Source organism: Trichoderma virens (genome assembly GCF_000170995.1).
Source record: "Trichoderma virens Gv29-8 chromosome Unknown TRIVIscaffold_1, whole genome shotgun sequence".
Taxonomy (NCBI): domain Eukaryota; kingdom Fungi; phylum Ascomycota; class Sordariomycetes; order Hypocreales; family Hypocreaceae; genus Trichoderma; species Trichoderma virens.
In genome coordinates, this window is record NW_014013748.1 from 1963487 (window position 1) to 1981738 (window position 18252).

General features: G+C 50.8%; 6 protein-coding genes across 6 annotated transcripts; 2 read left to right on the plus strand and 4 right to left on the minus strand.

Moving 5' to 3' along the window:
* Positions 1 to 3605: 3605 nt before the first annotated feature.
* On the minus strand, positions 3606 to 5773 carry TRIVIDRAFT_114336 (uncharacterized protein; the record flags this gene model as incomplete). The annotated part of the gene is made up of 3 exons (XM_014106082.2): positions 3606 to 3760; positions 3863 to 5143; positions 5212 to 5773. Coding segments are annotated over 3 exons (1998 nt in total), but the record flags the coding sequence as incomplete, so codon positions are not given.
* An 863-nt stretch (positions 5774 to 6636) lies between these two features.
* On the plus strand, positions 6637 to 7396 carry TRIVIDRAFT_25816 (uncharacterized protein; the record flags this gene model as incomplete). Its single annotated transcript, XM_014105479.1, has 2 exons — positions 6637 to 6693; positions 6761 to 7396. Coding segments are annotated over 2 exons (693 nt in total), but the record flags the coding sequence as incomplete, so codon positions are not given.
* Positions 7397 to 8405: 1009 nt separating this feature from the next.
* On the minus strand, positions 8406 to 10045 carry TRIVIDRAFT_124541 (uncharacterized protein; the record flags this gene model as incomplete). Its single annotated transcript, XM_014106083.1, has 4 exons — positions 8406 to 9143; positions 9202 to 9578; positions 9631 to 9791; positions 9846 to 10045. Coding segments are annotated over 4 exons (1476 nt in total), but the record flags the coding sequence as incomplete, so codon positions are not given.
* A 3570-nt stretch (positions 10046 to 13615) lies between these two features.
* TRIVIDRAFT_229103 (uncharacterized protein) lies at positions 13616 to 14086 on the plus strand (the record flags this gene model as incomplete). Its single annotated transcript, XM_014106084.1, has 2 exons — positions 13616 to 13816; positions 13877 to 14086. 2 exons carry the CDS (start codon positions 13695 to 13697, stop codon positions 13962 to 13964), a joined length of 210 nt encoding a protein of 69 aa, XP_013961559.1.
* A 296-nt stretch (positions 14087 to 14382) lies between these two features.
* Positions 14383 to 15208, minus strand: TRIVIDRAFT_120088 (uncharacterized protein; the record flags this gene model as incomplete). Its single annotated transcript, XM_014106085.1, has 3 exons — positions 14383 to 14555; positions 14613 to 14748; positions 14819 to 15208. Coding segments are annotated over 3 exons (699 nt in total), but the record flags the coding sequence as incomplete, so codon positions are not given.
* Positions 15209 to 15899: 691 nt separating this feature from the next.
* TRIVIDRAFT_63119 (uncharacterized protein) lies at positions 15900 to 17804 on the minus strand (the record flags this gene model as incomplete). Its single annotated transcript, XM_014106086.1, has 3 exons — positions 15900 to 16345; positions 16404 to 17601; positions 17691 to 17804. The coding sequence occupies 3 exons, from the start codon at positions 17802 to 17804 to the stop codon at positions 15900 to 15902; spliced, it is 1758 nt and encodes a 585-aa protein (XP_013961561.1).
* Positions 17805 to 18252: the final 448 nt, after the last annotated feature.

Below are 18252 nucleotides of genomic sequence, written 5' to 3' on the forward strand. Positions count from 1 at the left end.
CTACTTGTACGGCTAGTTTGAGCGGAGCATCTACCACAGGTATGTACAATGGTGTGGACGCGGATACAGGGCATCTGTGCCGCGGCCGTATTTGGCTTGTCATGAAGCAGCTCAACCATCTCAGCTCTCGACTCAAGCCCAGCAAAGGAAAGCCTTGTCAGCCATTCTACGAGTATTAGAGTTCATACTGTAACGGGGTGGGGGGTTGGCTGTATGTGTAAAGCTCAACAAGGCAAAAGGAAGGAGAAAAGGAGAACGAGGGAAAGAGAACGGGAAAGAAGTATAATGAAAAAAAGGAAAAAAAGAAGAAAGAAAAAGAAAAAGGGACAAATACTCTTGGGAGCGGCGTTATCAGGTCGGCGGCCGATAGACGAGATGCCCGTGTGGTATCATGTTTCTAAAATCCGAGATGCGGATGATTCGGTCTTGACTCCCAGGCCAAATGGGGACATTTCACACGATGCGGCGAGTTACTGTGCGCGAATAACTCGACTCACTCTGCTTTTTACCAATTTGACCCTTGGTCGACAAGCGCTTGGCGAAACGTTCACAAATATTTCGATCAATCTAAACAACAACATTAAACGCAAAGCTTGACAGCACAAACGACTGACATACCATTGTCAAATAAGCATGGGGGTCTATTCAGTTTCTACCATAACAGCCGTAGTGCCCGCTGGAATACGGTTCCAATATAGGCGACATTGAGGTACTCCCATCAATAAAGTGTGTATATATGGTATGTTTATACGATACATACTGGATAGGCGACAAGAGATGCGGCTAGCGGGATGTCACCCACGGCTGAATTAATACCTCAGTCGCCTTGTTGTATGTACTACTAGTCTTACGGAGCAGATCATCAACTCCATCTTGATGCGGTAGGAAAGGAGCTAAAATCAGCCAGTGGAGGCTCACCCCGCGCTACGAACCGGATCTACTTGTACTACGGAGTGTCACCCTTCACATCTTTTTGAGTCGAAGTGGCATCACTGATCAAAACGTCTGTCAGAGCAAGGCCAGTGCAAGGCAATGCCTGTATGTGATGGCATAGTGCGTGACCAGGATTCATGAGACCCGACGGCTATCCCGAAACCTGTATTGAATCCATTGCCGTGTTCTATTCCCAAAAGGCAACAGCTTCTTACCTTGCGCCCACTCGCGCCAATCTCGAGTACTACTATACCTACTACCACAGAAAAACCGGCGAGCGGCACTCTTATCGCCTAGTATTACCCAGCAGCCTTGCGGAGTTGATGAAGGAAGCTTGATCACGGAAAGAGCTCGCTCGGATATCAAGTGTTGGACGCGCCCAGGCAAGTTGATCTGAGATGTTAGTGGCGCTTTGTCGTCAGATCTCTCTTGCATACGCTTCATTACTCGTATGAAAGGAGGCTCTATCAAACTCCATCCATTCCCAATGGACCATGGTACATACAGGGTACATGCACACACCCTCGCCAAGCTATCGAGTCCTCAACAAGTGTCGGCTTGGCATTGTCAAACTATGTCAACACTGTTTCGGCACATGTTGATGGTATATTTTGTAGCACGATGGGATACAAGACACGCAAATCTTGCCGACTGATTACGACATAGTACATATACTATCAGTGAACCTGTCCCGGCTCAATGTTAAAGGCGACTGAAAGTGGATGCCCGTACTATCAATGGAAACGTCGTCGTCTTGTGCCGTCCCGTCAGAAGGTGATCTAACGCAAACATTCCCTGCTGGTCTATCCAGGCGAGGCAGCCGATCGGGCGGCGTCAAAGCCACACAGCAGCAGTGCGACATAGCCTGCGGCTACATACTACTCCGCATGAGGTAGCACCGGCACTGCTAGTCCTCCTAAGAAGAATACGACGTCGATACCTGTGCTAGCCTAGGCACTAGCTGTAGTGCTGCAACTCTGTGGGGCGCCATTCTTGTACGAGAGAGGGCCTCACGAGGATGATCTGGTCTGCTGAGAAGCTCGGACGACAAACTTCAATGACCTTTTGCTCGAGACTGCAATTCCCCGTATAGCGTAAAGGGGAAATGGGCTTCACAAAGGACACGTTTGCTCTTGGTCAACCCTGATTCCACCAAACGCCTGGCTGTGTGGTAAACCGTCAACGCCATCATCTTGAAGAACGAAGCTCTTGTTCATCCTCTTTGCACTACACACCGAAGTATGTGTTTCGAGAAGAAAGCGAAGAGCTGACTCGCGGGCTACGGCACTTGCAAGATGTCGGCGCTTTATGCTTAATGAATTATGTAACGTGGCTCTTTGCGGTTTATATTGTCTTGCTCCTCTATTCAACGACACACACCTGCGTCCACCAATGCTACTACTCAAGCTACAGGAGCGGTAGAATCTCTGCTCTCGCGTGCATCGCCCGTTTTGTATGCCGCATATACCGGCTATACATGCACGACTCCATCACACAGAGAGTACTCATACTGTACCAAGCGCAGCGCCGTTTTGTAAGCCGGCCAAGTGCTTATGAATTCGGTGGTGGCCGAAGAGGATGCAAGCGGCGCCATTTTCCGCACCTCTTTGGTTAGGGGTGTCTCACTTTCTTTTCTTTTTTCGTTTTTTTGCCCATTTCCCCTCTGTGTTGAGTGGCCAATGCGTGCGTTTCCCCCCTGGCCCCCCCAAAATCTGCACATCGTTGCTCCGTATGCCGCGTGGTCTCGGAGACAACGACGCTTTGGTAATGTCTTGGGAGGAGATGGCAATGGACAAGAGCCTTGAGTGGCCAGGTGAGGCGGACGGCCCGAAAGGGATTCTCCGCCATGGCCGATGGCCCAATGCGGCAGTATCGACTCTATCCCTTTGTCTTACCACTCCCATACGAGGCACGCACGCTCCATGCCCATGGGGGAGAGTGGTACAGGTGTCTTGACGGCCGAGACACTCTTCCCAGCTAGCATCGCGGCTTGAGTGCCGGATGACATGATCATCAACCTTCTCTTTTCGATACGATGGGCGGGGATCAACGAGGCTCGTCAAGGCGATGCTAGCATTACCACCAAGCGCGCTCGGGCCTGGCAGTGGCATCTGCGTTTGGCGCGGGCCTTCCCCTCTGGTCGTTTTGAAAGACAGAAACGCCGAGGCGTCTTTGCTCATCTTCAAATCAAGAAGCAATGGCATTTCCTCGGTCTCGCTAGACGACACTAGCCAGGCCGTTTATTTTATTATGGGCTCCGAGCTCCGGGATGCTCAGACCATGGCCAAACACGAACAGATCGATCTATGTAACGTTCTATTCAACTATTAACTGACACAGATGTAATTTCGTAGACGCGTAGATTCTTCATCGCTAACCGACCAAATGCTCCGTTGCACCTCGGCCAAATAATATCCGTCATCTCGACATGCTGCAGAACGCACAGGACTGCGTGAGGCAGACTGACAAGAGGTTCCTTCATACACACACATACACACTTGTGCTGGCTGAATGGTTTGCGTAGAGTAAAAGAAAAGACAGCAACACGTCGAAATCACCCATCAGGCGTAGGGATAGGTAGACCTGAAAGGGTATTAGTCGATGCAAGATTTTTGGCCTTGGCTGATATGGATTCGTAGGCCTTTGAGAGCAAAGTGCCCTTGCCATGAGTGTCACCGAAAACGCCAAATGTTTTCATCTAGGTCTGAATCGTCACCGTCAACCTCATCTTCAGCATCAATGAGTGCCATCTGAACAAAGTGTCGGACCCACGCCTCCTGATCAGCATTCAGCACCTCCGGATTGTTATTGTTGTTGTTATTGGGGTCTGGGTTTTGTCCTGCAGCACCACCTCGGCCTGCCGCTCCACCTCCTCTTCCTCGCGCTCCTCGTCCGCCGTCCTGACCTCGACGAGCATCACCTCTGGCACCCCTTGCACGGTTAGCAGGATGACCTCTAGCATTATTGTTGGCAGCTTGGCCTCCACGAGGGTTCGGACCATGTGCCGCACCACGTCCTCGTCCTGCTCCTCCACCGCGAGCTCTGGCTGGTTGGTTGTTTGCACCCTGATGCCCCCCACGCCCCTGATTGATATTGATATTGATATTGATATTGTTATTGTTATTGTTGGCGTTATTGACTGGATTGTCCATCAGTCGTAGAACAAGGGGAGCCTCGCGAGCCACTGCAACTCTCTGGCCGTGCTCATCAAGCTGCACCGGCACATTGGCATTAGCATTGGCATTTTCGTCGATTTCGTCATCCACCTCTTCGACAGCGACGCCAATCAAGTCCAGAGCCTCTTGATCTTCAGGCACAGCTTCATTAGCATCATTGTTTACCGCAGCACCTCGTCCGCCAACAAATCCAATGCCGACGTCATCCCCATCTCCACCTTCCAGCTCCCACAGGCGCATATAGCATGATGTAACCTTGCCATCTTCTTGTTGGTTGTAATGTCGATATGGATTCCCTGGATCCAGCCAACAGGAGCATAGGTAACAAAAGTGTGTGTCGCATCGCGAGCAAATCATATGGTTACAGCCGTGAGTCTTTTGTGCCGGAGCGTTGCAGGTTGGGCAGGGACTCGTATGCAGCTTGAGATACTCGAGAGAAGCCTTCTCGTCCTCGGTAAGCTCGCCGTCCTGGCGCCTGGGCGCGCATTGGAAGAATTCTCCATGCCATGACTGAAAGCATCTACTGCAAAAGGCAAATCCACAATCCTCACAGACAGACAAGAGGTCGCCGCGGTTGAATTTGTCTGCCGCTTTCTTGCCCTTTCCGTTGGCTTCACTCTTTTCATCTTGATCAGACTCGGCATCTGAAGTTTCTTCAAATTCGAGTCCTGAAGGTTTCTTGTGCTTTTTGGAGCGTGCAGCTCCGTTGCACCACTGTCGAGGGCAGTAGATGGTGTTTTTATCAGATTCGAGCTCCGTTTTATACTTGAGATCAACATAACGCTTCACCATATCCTCAGAAAGGCCAATCTGCAGCAGCTCGCTGGGACTGATGAAGGTCTTTGGCTTGCGTCCCTTTTCTCCCGCAGCGTTTGCGGCGGTGGAACGGTCTTTGGCACAGTTGGGCGCCAGACAGCGAACAGTCGACAAATTGCCTTCTTTGATGGCGTCATTGTAGAAGTCCTGGAGACATTGCAAGCAGAAAATGTGAGTGCAGTCAAGCATCTTGTGGCACTTTGATCCTTTCTTAGGATCTGTGAAGCATCGTATCCAATTAGTATGAGGACACGAGTTGGGGTATCAGCTGCTGGCTCATACATACCTAAGCAGATACCACAGTTGAACGTCTCTTTATCAAACGCCGCCTTCTTGGCTTTGATATCGTAGTCCAGCACAGCGAGCTTATGCTCAGGGTCGACCTGGAGAGTCCCCTCGGCAGTGATGGCTCCAAATACGTCGTCAGCAGCCCGCTGAATGTGATCGATATAAGTGTAGGCCACCAGGTCCCGTCCCATCTCTTCCCACAGTTGAGGTGCTTCTCCCGCAAGCCGAGCAAGCATCTCGGCCGAGAGCCATTGAGGAGTGGTTGAGATCTTGACCAGGGGCGCGCATTCTGCGGGATAGCCATCCGGAAGCGTGATGTGCATGGTAAGAGGAGGTAGGTGAGAGACTTGCAAAGAGTCTACCAAAGCCGGCGCATCAGACGCCGAGCCGTTGAGAGCCTGGTCAGACGGAGCAGCGGCAGGAAACGTCACGGTTACGGGAGCAGCCGGTTCCACGGGCAGCTCGAGTTCAAAGGCGAATCCACAGCCATCTGGGCGACGAAGCTCGGGATAAATGGCCTCGAGCGTTTCCAGCTCGGTGGTGCGAGCGTCATCGTCATCGGCTACTGAATGATCCATGCTATCTGCACAGCCGAAGCATGTCCGCTTACAACAGATGAGATGGCGGTGACAAAAGCCTATCGACCTTGGCGAGAGCTAGTTGAAGTGTAGGAACCTGTGGCAAAGCGTGAGTAAACGAGAGGCTCTGCCTTAATCGGCGATAATTGCTAATCCAATCATATCAAAGGCACTCGCCATACTAACGCACACTAGGTAGGTATTGTTTAGTGAAGTGTCTTGCTTAGGCAGACTGACAAACAGGCAGTAGGGAGAAGATATCCAAGAAGAAGGAGAAAGAGAAAAGAAAATGTCGACAAGTAAAGCTACATGTATTTATTATCGTCGTTGAGTCATGACCAAGTGTCGAGTCTTTGCAGGTGAGACGGTAGAAATGCTTAGAAAGAAGCACAAATTAATTCGCAGACGCCACTAAGTCGACACTTAGCAGCAGGCAGGAGCTGCTTCGCTTTCCTTCCTGTGCGTCACTGGCCGTGGCTAATTTTGCGGCAGGCAATTTCGGAACTGCGCCACACTTTTGGCCCAGAGTCAAGAATCAAGCCACGTTTTCTGTTTTGGGGGGTTCAGCCCCCAGATGCCGTCACATGCATCTCGAGGTGTCCTTGCATCATCACTTTTTTGTCTTGCTCGATCTCTTTGGCTGGAGCGATTGCTTTTTTTGCGCGGTGCATGATGGGAATGCCGTCAAACCGGTGACTGAGCCTGATCCCGATTGCCGTCTCACGACTTCTTCTTTCCTTATCCACTATCATGCGCAGTCCCGTTTGAAACAGCTGCTGGATCCCATCTTTCGCCCTCTCATCTAATCGCATCTCCCTTCTCTCTATCCACCATCAACCGCAGCCATGAGTGAGGATTATACTCCCACGCTTGCGTCTCTCTCTGTCACGCACGTCTACTATGTAAGCTTCTCTCAGTCGTCCAACTTTCCTCAACCTAATACACCAACTAACCATCTTTCTCTCCCAGGACCCGGACGACTATGTCTCCCTCGTGTGCGCCTACCTAGCCCTCCTCCCCCAAGCCCTCTGCGTCGTCTACGCCACCCTCATATTTTCCACCCGCGAAGCCGAAATATGTCTCGCCTTTGCCGGCCAGCTCGCCTGCGAGGCCGTCAACTTCATCCTCAAGCGCATCATCAAGGAGGAACGCCCGCGCCGCATCCACGGCAAGGGCTACGGCATGCCCAGCTCGCACGCCCAATTCGTTGCCTTCTGGAGCCTCTCGCTCGCCCTGTTCCTGCTAGTGCGGCACAAGCCACTGGCGCAAGGGAAATCGGCGGCGAGGCTCAAGATATGGGAGGGCGGCCGGCCCTGGACTCTGGTCGAGAGGTTGGCTGTTAGTCTTGCCGGAGCACTCGTGGCGGCGGCGACGGCGTGGAGCAGGATTTACTTGAACTATCATACAACGACACAGGTGGCTGCAGGTGCGGCTGCTGGGCTCATCTTTGCGCTGGTTTGGTTTGTGGGGACGGAGATTCTTAGGAGGACGGGATGGTTGGCTTGGGGCATTGAGCTGCCACCTGCAAGGATGCTAAGAATACGCGATTTGGTAGTGGAAGAAGACATGTGTCAGGCAGGATGGGAAAAGTGGGAAGAGAAGAAGAAGACAAAGACAAAGACAAAGACAAACTAGACGAGACATGCACGCACATGCGCAGAATTATAATAGCAATGTCACCCCCACTGTAGTTGCTGCGAGCAAACGTGGCTATCAAAAAAACATGTCATGTAGTGTCTAGATTTGACGTCTTCTATCATGTTCTCATACATAGCCCATCCATACATCGCAATCCTCATTTGACCGACTGCTCCAGCAGTATATACCATGAGGCACACATCCATCACCTAAAACCTAAAGGGGTTTCCCATAAGTGAGTAAGGAAAAAGAAGGAGAAGAAAAGAAGAGCCCAAAAATAGGTGTGAAGAAGAAGAGAGAGAAAGCAAAGAAAAAAAAAAGGACAAGGAATAAAAATACACCGCCCGCTTGCATCCATCACATTTTTTCCCTAACAACCAAGGAGAGGGCCCCTCACAGAGGGGCCATAAAGTAGAAAAGGAGAACGAAGAAAGAAGTTTTGTCGGGAAGAGGGTATCTAAGGGATCGGTATACAGGGCTTCGACACGGCGTCTGGCGTTTAGACGCTGCAGCCGTAAACTCAGGGGTCAACCCCAAGAGTCGCAATGCAAGAACCAAGGCAGTTCATAAAAACACCAGTCATCTAAATCCATTCCGCTGTGCCAACGGAGTAACTCGCGTTGGCGGTGGGAGTGCCTATAGATGAAGGGATGGAATCAATGCTCTTGCGGTTTGCCTTTGCCCGCGGATATACAGCCTTGTCTGGACTGTATACCGTAGGACTAAGAGTATTGTCTGGACTGTATACCGTAGGACTAAGAGTATTGTTTGGACTATATACTGTAGGACTAAGAGTGATGGGCTTCCCACTCTGTCTCATCTCAACGGTTGCTCTAATCGGCGAGCGAGTCGAATTCCTGTGGTCGTCACTAACAGCTACACCAATGTCGCGGGAAGTGTGTGTGTACGCGGGCCTAGCAGCTAAAGATGAATCCGGACGAGTAGGCGAAAAGGGCCTCTCAGGGGAGAGGAAGAAGGGAGCTTCCAAGTGCGTCACGTCGCTGAAATTGGATACTCTCAGTCCAATCTGGACTGTCGCAGAAGACACCAGCGAAGAGTCTCGGTTGTGTCTGGGGGCACCCGATATGCGGATCGAAGGTGGTGGCAGCAAATCTTCAAACATGGCGCCGCCGAGCGCCGTGTGTCCGTTGCCTCCCGTTGGCGAATATGTCGTGGAGGGGAGGAGGATGCCGGCACCCTTGGGTTTCGTTTCAAACGCTTCTCGTTGACTCGGAAACAGACTGTACGAGTCTTTTCGAGCTCGAGTTACAACTGGCGACGGAGCCACATTCATCAATTCGGAGTCGTCAGCAGCGACTCCCCTGGATGCATTTGCGGTATGGATGGCCTCAAGACTGCGACCCTTTCCGTTTGTGATTTCCGCCGTCGGTGAAATGGCCTCCGACATTCTCGTACTTGCGCGAGATTCAAATATTCTCGCCGGCGACACTGGTTGCTCAATCTGCGTGTTGAAAATATCCGTCCCAGGCCATGATTCTATGGATTTTTCTTTTCGTGGGCCATTAAGCTCAACATGTCCAAGCGGACCTATCTTCTGCATCTTTCTGGAGCGAAGGAAGAGGTATAGGACGCCAAATATGATCCCCGACACATTGCTTGCCACAGAGGCTACCATATTTAGGTCTAGTTGTATGTCTGTTAACGCGAGTGGATTTTGAGATGAGATGCTGAAGAAAAAGGGAGCCATCAATCCCTAATTTGCATGTTAGTTACATGTAAAAAGATGGGAATACACTTTCGAGACAACGTACATTTATTACAGCGCCAAGAGTCATGTAGTAAACCATCCTGGAGGCGGCCGTCCTTTCAATAATACCAATTGATGGGTCTCGATGCAGTCGAATAAATACGATTATGGTTCCGATAATCAAGATACAAGAGATTGTCGTTAACAGGATGAATGACTCGAGCCTCCAAGTCTGGACGAACCAGAAAAGAGAAGCATAACACAGGTCTGGAGGCCTGATAAAGCGCGTTACCACATACATCCCCACGGTACCAGCGATGACAACGATGAGACAGGCGAATATGACCCATCTGGATCGCCGTTCAAAAGGTCGTCGCCTCAGTGCTTGCACGGTTGTCTCGATCCCAAAGACAAGTTGTATATATGGGACAACGAATAAGGCTATTAACGATTATTAGCAGCTCTTGAGAGTTTGGTAGCGATAGAATCTTACCTGGGAACATGGCCTGAGAAATCGACGTGCATCCGAGAATCAGGAGCCCCTCCAGGCCCTTGGTCTGGCTAACCACAAATACAATACCCTGTATTGCTATGCCGATAGATAAGACAAAGGGGAATATTTCTGATGTTTCTATAAATTTACAGACGCATGAACTAGGTCAATGTTAGCCAGGCGCTTCGTCCTTGCGAGTGTTGGGAAGAAAATACCGAAAACCGAATGCCGGGTCGCTCCTCCTTGCTCCCTTGTAACAATTCCGAAAGATGATGAATGCCAGCACCACAGCCATACCGATATTAAACCCAGCCAGAATGATAATCATAGATCGGACCTGCTTAGCAACGTCGAACTTGAGGTCGTTGATGATCGCGGACGTCGAATTGTCCATGAACTGAAATCCTCCCACATCATTGGCCATTTGCCTGGCCCAAACCATCCTCTCTCGTTGCTCTGATAGCATGTTCCAGTTCTCCATTTTGACTTGATTGCTTTATGGCTTCCTTCTTGCCCTTTCGTGACGAAAGCTTTCGCCGGGTCCAGTACCGGCGTCGAAGCCTCGACGAGCCACGCCTCAGATTGCCATCGGCACCCTCAATATCGTAAATAATCGTCGTATTACGTATAAGTCGTCGTGCTGCTGGTGGTAAATAGTCGTAGGGAAAGAAGGGAAAGAAAATATGACAGAAAAAGTGAAAATAATTGTGAATATTTTGCTATCGTCCTGCGGAAGCAAAGAAACGAATGAAAGAAGCAAGCAGTTTGAAATGTTTAGTGTAGTAAATGCAGCATGCCTGCATGCCTGCAAACGTCCAACTGTCCAAGTGAACCGAATGCAAAACACCAACCGTGTCAGTCGTCCAGACGACTACGAATAGAAATGGAACAAAAGTCAAAAGGAAGACAAAAGGAAAGAAAAAGAAGGGAATGAGGAGAACCACTGTTTACTCCAGACTAACGCCAAATACTGCTACCAGAGCGAGTAGAGAAGGCAAAGGGATACGTGAGAATCAGATGAGACGAACGGAGAGAAGAAGGCTGGATAGCGTGGGGCGAAAAACGCAGGCGTGGACAGGGAATTCCGGGATATGGAGATCCGGACAAGGACGCTGGAGAGGAACACAAGCTCCATCTCTAGCGGGACATGGGTTTACGTTTCAATCGGCACCAGTGGTTAGGGTTGACACCATCGTCTTGGCCAGGGGCTGATGGCGATGAAGCTACTTGTAGAGATAGCCAATGCCCTGGTTCATTCACCAGGCTCCCTCTTCCCCTCCTCTACATGAGGACGACTAAGAATAGAAGCCAGAGAGGGAGCCCGGTTGGGTTCTGAAGATAACCAGACACAGATTATTCATCATTTGCTACCATTCGTTCATTCGGTATCCGGTTTCTACAGCGTCCTTTGTTTGTTACAAGCCAGATAACCCTAGGGGAATAGCCGGGATAGAGTGCTGCGTCAAAGCCCTCCGGTATTTCCTATCGTGGCTGTGTGCGTGGTCTTCCAACAATCACAGCCTCATTAGCCGTGTGGTGATGATGATGATTCATTTTGTTCAAGTCCCGGCAACAAGCTGTCCGAATCCCATCAGGGCGGTGGCGGCGGGGTTTGAAGCAGACTTGCAACAGATTCGAGTTTCGAAACTCAGGAACCTTGCTAGAGGTCAGAGTTGAAGCTTAGCACTAATGCACGTAGCTGAGAAGGTGTCTGTTTACAGACGGATGCGGTAATAGGTAAAGAGGCGCTATGCCCGAACCAGGCTTAGGCTATCCGCGAAGCACCCCTGGTGTGAATCTGGCTTGCGGGTCTTTTTCAGAGGCATCACATCTTGAACGGAGTGCCCTTTGGCTATGACTCCAGCACGAGTGTGAAATATGATCTATCGTACGGGGTAGAGCAGCCAGACTCGTGGCTGTTTCGAGGAGACAACGCGGCATCCCATCGGGTTGCGAGCTCGAGTGGATCTTGGTGGTCATGCTGATGCGATAAGCACGGGTGTGTTGACGAGCTAAAACATCATCCAGAGAACCTCTCTCTGTAAGCCCAGCTTCAGCGAGTCAAGGTGGGCCATATCAAGCGTGGCCCTGTCTCCAATATCAATATCGCGACGCTTGATCCCCCGAATTCCCATCTGTGGCGTCTCACATGATGCTGTTTGCGGTAGATGTACATTTCTGCCCGCAAACCCTGGATGTGACGATGGCCTTGGATAACTCGACGGCAGTTTCGATAGTTGACATCTGCGATAAGTCTCCGGAGCTTAGTTCTCACTCAACAAACAGCCCACTCGGACAAAACGATAACCCCGTAATAAATCGATGGCGTCTTGTCTGTTGGTTCGGTGGACTGAGCTGTCAAATCCCGTCCAGCCGCCAACAGACTTTTTATCCTTCTTCTTCAAAACCTTCTCATCCAAGCCTTCCCACATGGTATGCTTTGCTTGATTCCTCATGGCCGGCCCAGCCGGAAGCAATCATGTGCCTTGGGCGTGTTGGTTGTAACGATGAGAAGCTGTGATCAACTAATCAATATCCAGCTGCCTTGCCTCAGAAAGGCGGCAGTCAACAGGCCAGATTCTGCCATCTTGCTCAACACCAAAAGCTACACTTGATGGCTCACACGCCTGCGAGAAGATACACGTGTTGGGTCGTGCCCACAGGTATGATTTCGTCTGTCCATTTCGGACCCTGCAAGACACGAGGTTTTCCGCGTAGTCCACGTCGAGCCGGCGGTACATCAAGTCTTGGTCTGCATTGAGGGAGCTTTCGTCGGCTTTGACGTTGTACGTAGAGAGTACTCAATGGATGTCAAACAATGCAAGATCCGGCCGCAGATGAGAATCCACAGCTCGAAGCAGACAACTTGTTCTTTCCGTCAAGGCATCCAGGCATTACACACTGTTGCTTTCAGAGACAGGGCTCCATAGCGTCATGATTCGGTAAGCCCCGCCTGATGAATTATGTAGCAACTTGTCACGCCCCAGAGCACATGCAAAGACATCAACGGCAAATAGATAGAATGCCAAGATTGACTCGTAACTCGTTCGTAACACCATCCCGTCCAGCGTGAACAAGCTTTAGACGTGCAGTCGATAGCCGTCTGCTAGTCCGTGCCGGAGGGAATCTTCCGGCTGGGTCCTTGCGAGATCTCGATGTGCACATCAGCAGGCCAACGGCTGGACAACGGCGGACGCTGCATCTCGCAAAAGGGAAGCTCATCGAAATCATTATGCCATGGATGCGTCATTCACTCCGGCGGCCCCACTCCCGACGGTTCCCGCAGTCTAGCCGCCACACGTGGCGTCGCCACTGACAGCAAATCAGATCACTGTTGGCCGAGGCCGCAAGCCGGTACCAGCCACATCATAATCCCACATATTCTAGATGCAGCTTGTAAGAATGGAGACTCAGTTGGTAATAAGCTTGCAAACGGCCGATTGATGGACACGGAACTCTCCTTGCTCGGCGGGATCTTTCACGGATGGCCTCAGGTATCTAATCCACATTTCACATAGCATTCTGTAGTAGTGACGTTGCGCCCCTCAGAGCCATGATGTCATCCATTGAAGAAAGCCGTCCAACTGCCTGATTCACAGCAAAATTGCGTATGAGGCCGGCCTCGTTGTGTTTCAAAGCGGGTATCTGCGCTTAAAGATTCATGGTGGGAAAGGTACATGCATCATAGGCAACAAGCACCCCAGATCTAAAGTCAATCGGTGTTTGAATCAGCACTGTTGCAGTGGGTTCTACAACACATGGATCCTGCCTGCTTGTATGGAGTACATTCACAAGCTTTTGGCGATGATGATGCGTTCGATGACGCCATGTTCCTGCTTCACATGATGGACAAGAAGTGAATGCCATGGCCTTGAGCTATTCTCGGAGGTAATCAAGGTTGTGAGATGCCGCTTCCCTCCCCCCCTTCATCGGTCTATATAAACTCTTTCATCCCCCCTTCATCTCTCTTTTGTATTCCTCATCACAACATCTCAATACAATCTCAGATCTACATCACAGCATACAGTTCTTAGCTTTCACAAACAACCAACCAATCAATCACAATGGATTCCATCAAGCAGGGCGCCAACTACGTCGGTGAGAAGGTTCAGCAGGCCACCTCTGGTGCCTCCAAGGAGACAAACAAGCAGGTCGCCAAGGACAGCGATGCCGGAATTGGCACTCGGTAAGATCCTCACAGACTCCGCGCGACCTTTATACGATCAAACACTAACAATGTTTACAGAGCCTCGGCTGCCAAGGATGCCGTGAGCGACAAGATGAGCGAGTCCAAGCACGACGCCAAGGGCGAGGCCCACAAGCAGGCTATCTAAACTGTGAAGGTGGTTGCAACAACGAAGGATGTGACACAACTTCTGCATCTGTCCGTCTTTGAGAGACGAGGATAGCGATACCCTATTATTATAACTCAATAATACAACTTTCATCCTGCTACCTTGAAAATATTCCTGTTTTGCAATGTTCCAGTACTGCCTCTGGGTGCTGAATTGATATATAATGCCACCTAAAAATATCCCATTCTGTTGATGCCGCAGTAATGTCACTATCGTATATCAGGCGCCAAAGTGTGGCTCCGCTCTCTTGAATGATGAATACATATGATTATTATTGCCAGATCAAGACACATGCAGTGTCCCAACTCATTGAAAAATAAAGCACTCTTCTCTTTTGATGCTCCTAAATCCAGAGTCTACTCGCCACTCAAAGCTTCTTCCTAGCCTGCGTCGCAGCCTGTCGAACAGCAAAAGCATTGGAAATGTCGCTAATCGAGTATGCAACCGTAAACAGAGGGATAAAGACCCATAGCATGTTGAAGAACACCAAGTACACCCACAGGTACATGAAGTTGCTGCCGTCGAGGTTGATGTTGCCGGTGAGCCACTCAGGGCAGAAAGTCATGAAGCCTATTATCCATTAGCCATCATCTCAATGCATTGTTTCTTACTATCCGTTTTACATACCTCCGTAGAGCTCGCAAGTCGCCAAGACAATCATCCAGATGCTAGCCTTGGGGTTTCTCTTGGCAAGCAGGTAGCAGATGTACACAGCTAGGGGGCCATCGAAGAAGACTGTCAAAAGCTCAAGACTAATGACGCCCTATAACAATTCAATTCCCACGGTTAGCTATACATCAGTTCATGATTCCCCAAAAAAAAGAAATACGTACCAAGTCAGCTCCCGCCCACCTTCTATCCGCCCTCGCATACACCATCCACAGCTGCGCAAATGGGTTGTTCCCCCCGCTCTGCGGGCCATAAATGCGACCATCCTCACGACCCAGGAAGTTATACGGCGTGGGCACCAGATCTGCCAGGCGACCGTCCGCCTCGGCCGGGGAGATGGACGAGAAGAAGCAGTGGTACAGGAAGCTGCCCTCGAGGATGAAGTGGCAGAGCGCATCGGCCAAGTGCCAGATGAAGAGGAAGCGGACGGTGCCGGTCGTGGAGGCGCGGGGGAGGGCGAGGCGCGAGGCGAAGTAGGCGACGAGGACGATGGCGATGGTGGAGAGGAGGGAGATGATTGTGGTTTGGTCGAAGAGGTCGGGCGGGAGCGAGGATTGGACGGCCATTTTTGTTGTTGATCTGTTTGGTGTCGAATTGGCTTTGCTCGGTGCCGCTGTCGAATAGGAGGAATTGGGATGTTTTCTGAGTCAATCGATGTTGCAAGATGCTGGTGATGTTGGAGGCTGCAAACTCAATGCCAAAATCAGCTCTCCGTGCCACAAACACAAACAGGGCAGAGTACACACTCAATGGAAGTGAGATGTTGACAGCGTATTTTCTCTTCAGCTTGCAGAGCTTTGGACAAGGGGTCGTTGCTAGCGTGGGGTCGCAAGACTTTAAGACAATGGCCACAGCCAACTTGCGGGGGTGGGGCAATTGTTTGAGTCTCAGACTTGTATCGTGTACTTGTATTCTGCGATGTCAAGAGCCTCTTCATACAGTCAATTGAGACTATCTAGGTAGCTAGAAAGAAGAAGAAAGAAAGACAAAGTCTTCAACTACATCACAAATAGACATGCGTCAGCCCGGCTGTGGCAGGGCATCACGTGTGGCCACACGTGATTGGCAGTCAACATATTCTTTGAAGAGCTTGGTATTTATTCTCCTTTTAACTTTTATTTTTTATTTTCAACTACATACCTAGGTATATTTACTTTCATATATAGAATATCTTGACACTTTTAATTTGATTGACATGTCAAAAACCTCTATAGTCAAAACACCGTGGAGCCCATAAGTCACATCTCAACCATCCCACTCCTTGAATCCCTTCTGCTTCTGCCTCGTGTTCCATCCCAGCTTTCCACTGATGCTATTGATCCAATCCTCGCTCCTGCGTCCTTCCGTCTGGACCGAGGCAAATGGATATCTGCTCGCGCTGACGGTCACATAGTCGCCAGGGCTCAGCTCCACCCGCTCTCGCCCGTCAAAGCTGGCCCATGAAGCCGTCCTGGCGTTGTAAGGGACGCCGACTCGCAAAACTATGGTGTCGGGCAGGATAATTGGTCTAAAGGACAGAGTGTGTGCGCAGATGGATGTAACGAGCATGACGGGGTTTTCGGGGTGGCACAAGGAGCCACCGGCAGCGAGATTATAAGCCGTCGAGCCCGTTGGTGTAGATACGCAAATGCCATCTGCGAGCACCGAAGTGAAGTGCTCGTCGTCTCCAAAGATTTCCGTAAATGACATGGCTAGAAAAGAAATTTGCCATTAGAGAAAAGAAAGATGGGCAATAACAAGACAACTCACTTGGGTTTGGCCCTCGATCAACCACGAGCTCATTCAGAATCTCAAACGTCCCCTCCGGCCGATGAGTCCGCTCATCCTCATTCTCCTCGCCAATTAGCTCCTCCACCAGATCCCGCTTATAGTGCGTCTCGTCGCCATCCTCCTCAGACTCAGACTCGGGCGTCTTCCTTCGCACGCTCCGCATGACAGTGCACTCAAACCGAAGCCTCAAGCTGACCGTCACGCCCTTTGAAAACGCCGAGTTGAGGATTGGCTTGTAGTCTTCAAAGTCAAACTTTGTCAGAAACCCGAGGCTCCCCAGCGCAAAGCTCAGGACCGGCGGCACGATCCTCTGGAAAAGCCAGCTCGCGTATAGCACAGTGCCGTCCCCCCCGAGAGTGATGACAAAGTCAAACTGGTGAGGCCGTGTCCTGCACATGTTTTCGTCCCAGTACCGCAGGCGTTTCTGGATATCTTCTCGGGCACTAGCTTCATTCACGCCGCTCTCTTTGGCATAGTCGTGGACCAAGTCGTCAACCAATTTCCCGACGTCAAACCTCTTGTTGGTCTTGAGAATCTTCTCCACGTACACGACATACTTGACATCTCTCTCTTTGCTGAGCAGCCACTGCGCCAGCGCTCTCGTGTTGCAAATCAGGTCCGAGTCATGAATTTTTGTCAGGAGAAAGATGGATTTCACCCGGAAGCGGATGCGCATGCTGCTCAGCCGTCTGCTCAGTTCGCGGACCCCCCACGCCATATCGCTCAGCTGCTTCTTGGTCAACATACGGCTATGGAGGTTTTCGTCATGGTGAGTGAGATCCGTCTCGGAATCAGTCTTGGTCATCTCCTTGGTCCAGACCTTCTGGTCAACCTGCCCGAGGCCGTCATCGTCGTCAAGGCCGTCCGTGTCCACGACTACTCGGCATTTCTGCTCGTGGCCGGGGCTCTTCCGATCAATGACTTTGTCCATCCTCTTCTCCCCACTGATGTCAACAGCTCCATCGTGCTGCGTATATATCGGATGCGCATGATGAAGGTTGCGGTTGGGCGAGCTCGTACCCGAGCTTCCTGTGGATCGCCGCTGGTCCTCGATCAATTGATGGACAAAGCATTCAGCACGGCGGCTCGGCTGGGTGCGTTTTGTCGTGGGGACAGGGGCTTCGGACGTGACGAGCGAGCTCTTCCTCCGGTATGGACTTCCCGAGTCGAAGGTGACCTGATTGTCGTCAACGCATGACTTACACGAAACAGCGGCCATCGATTGGCAGGAGAGGCAAAGGAGGAGAAAACAACAACAAAACTCACCTCAACAGCTCCGTCGTCCTCGTCGCTCCCATTCAGGCTCGCCTCTTCAAACGTAATGTGCTTTTGCGGCTTTAGCTGCCCGTCCTGCTTGTCTTCCTCGCAGTCCCAGCCCATGATGTAATAGCTGAGTGGGTTATCGCGGGGTCGCGCCGCAGTCCATGTGCATCAAAAGCCGTGTTACAAAGAGCTGCTGGATCTCGGTCCAACCTGCACAGCGCCGGAGTAGATGGTGATTGCGATTAAAGCTGTGTATCATCTGCCAATCGAGTGGAATGGATGGCAATCGAGAGGAGGCGCATGTTGGAATTGTCAGAATAAGCTGGAGGATCTCGGACGATCGACGGGAGCATGCTTTGACTGATTGCCACATGGCATGGTGCTAAATCGAGAGGTGGGGAACAGAGTTCCCGTCGACAGAGCCAGTAACTAAGCCTTCTCATGATAATGGGCTCATGGCAGAGATGCAATAGCTACCAATCATCTCGAGTGAGTGAGATTTCAGGAGTAAGAGGGCCGTGTGATGAGAAGCTTGCTTTGCATCGAGGATTAATAACCCGCGCAG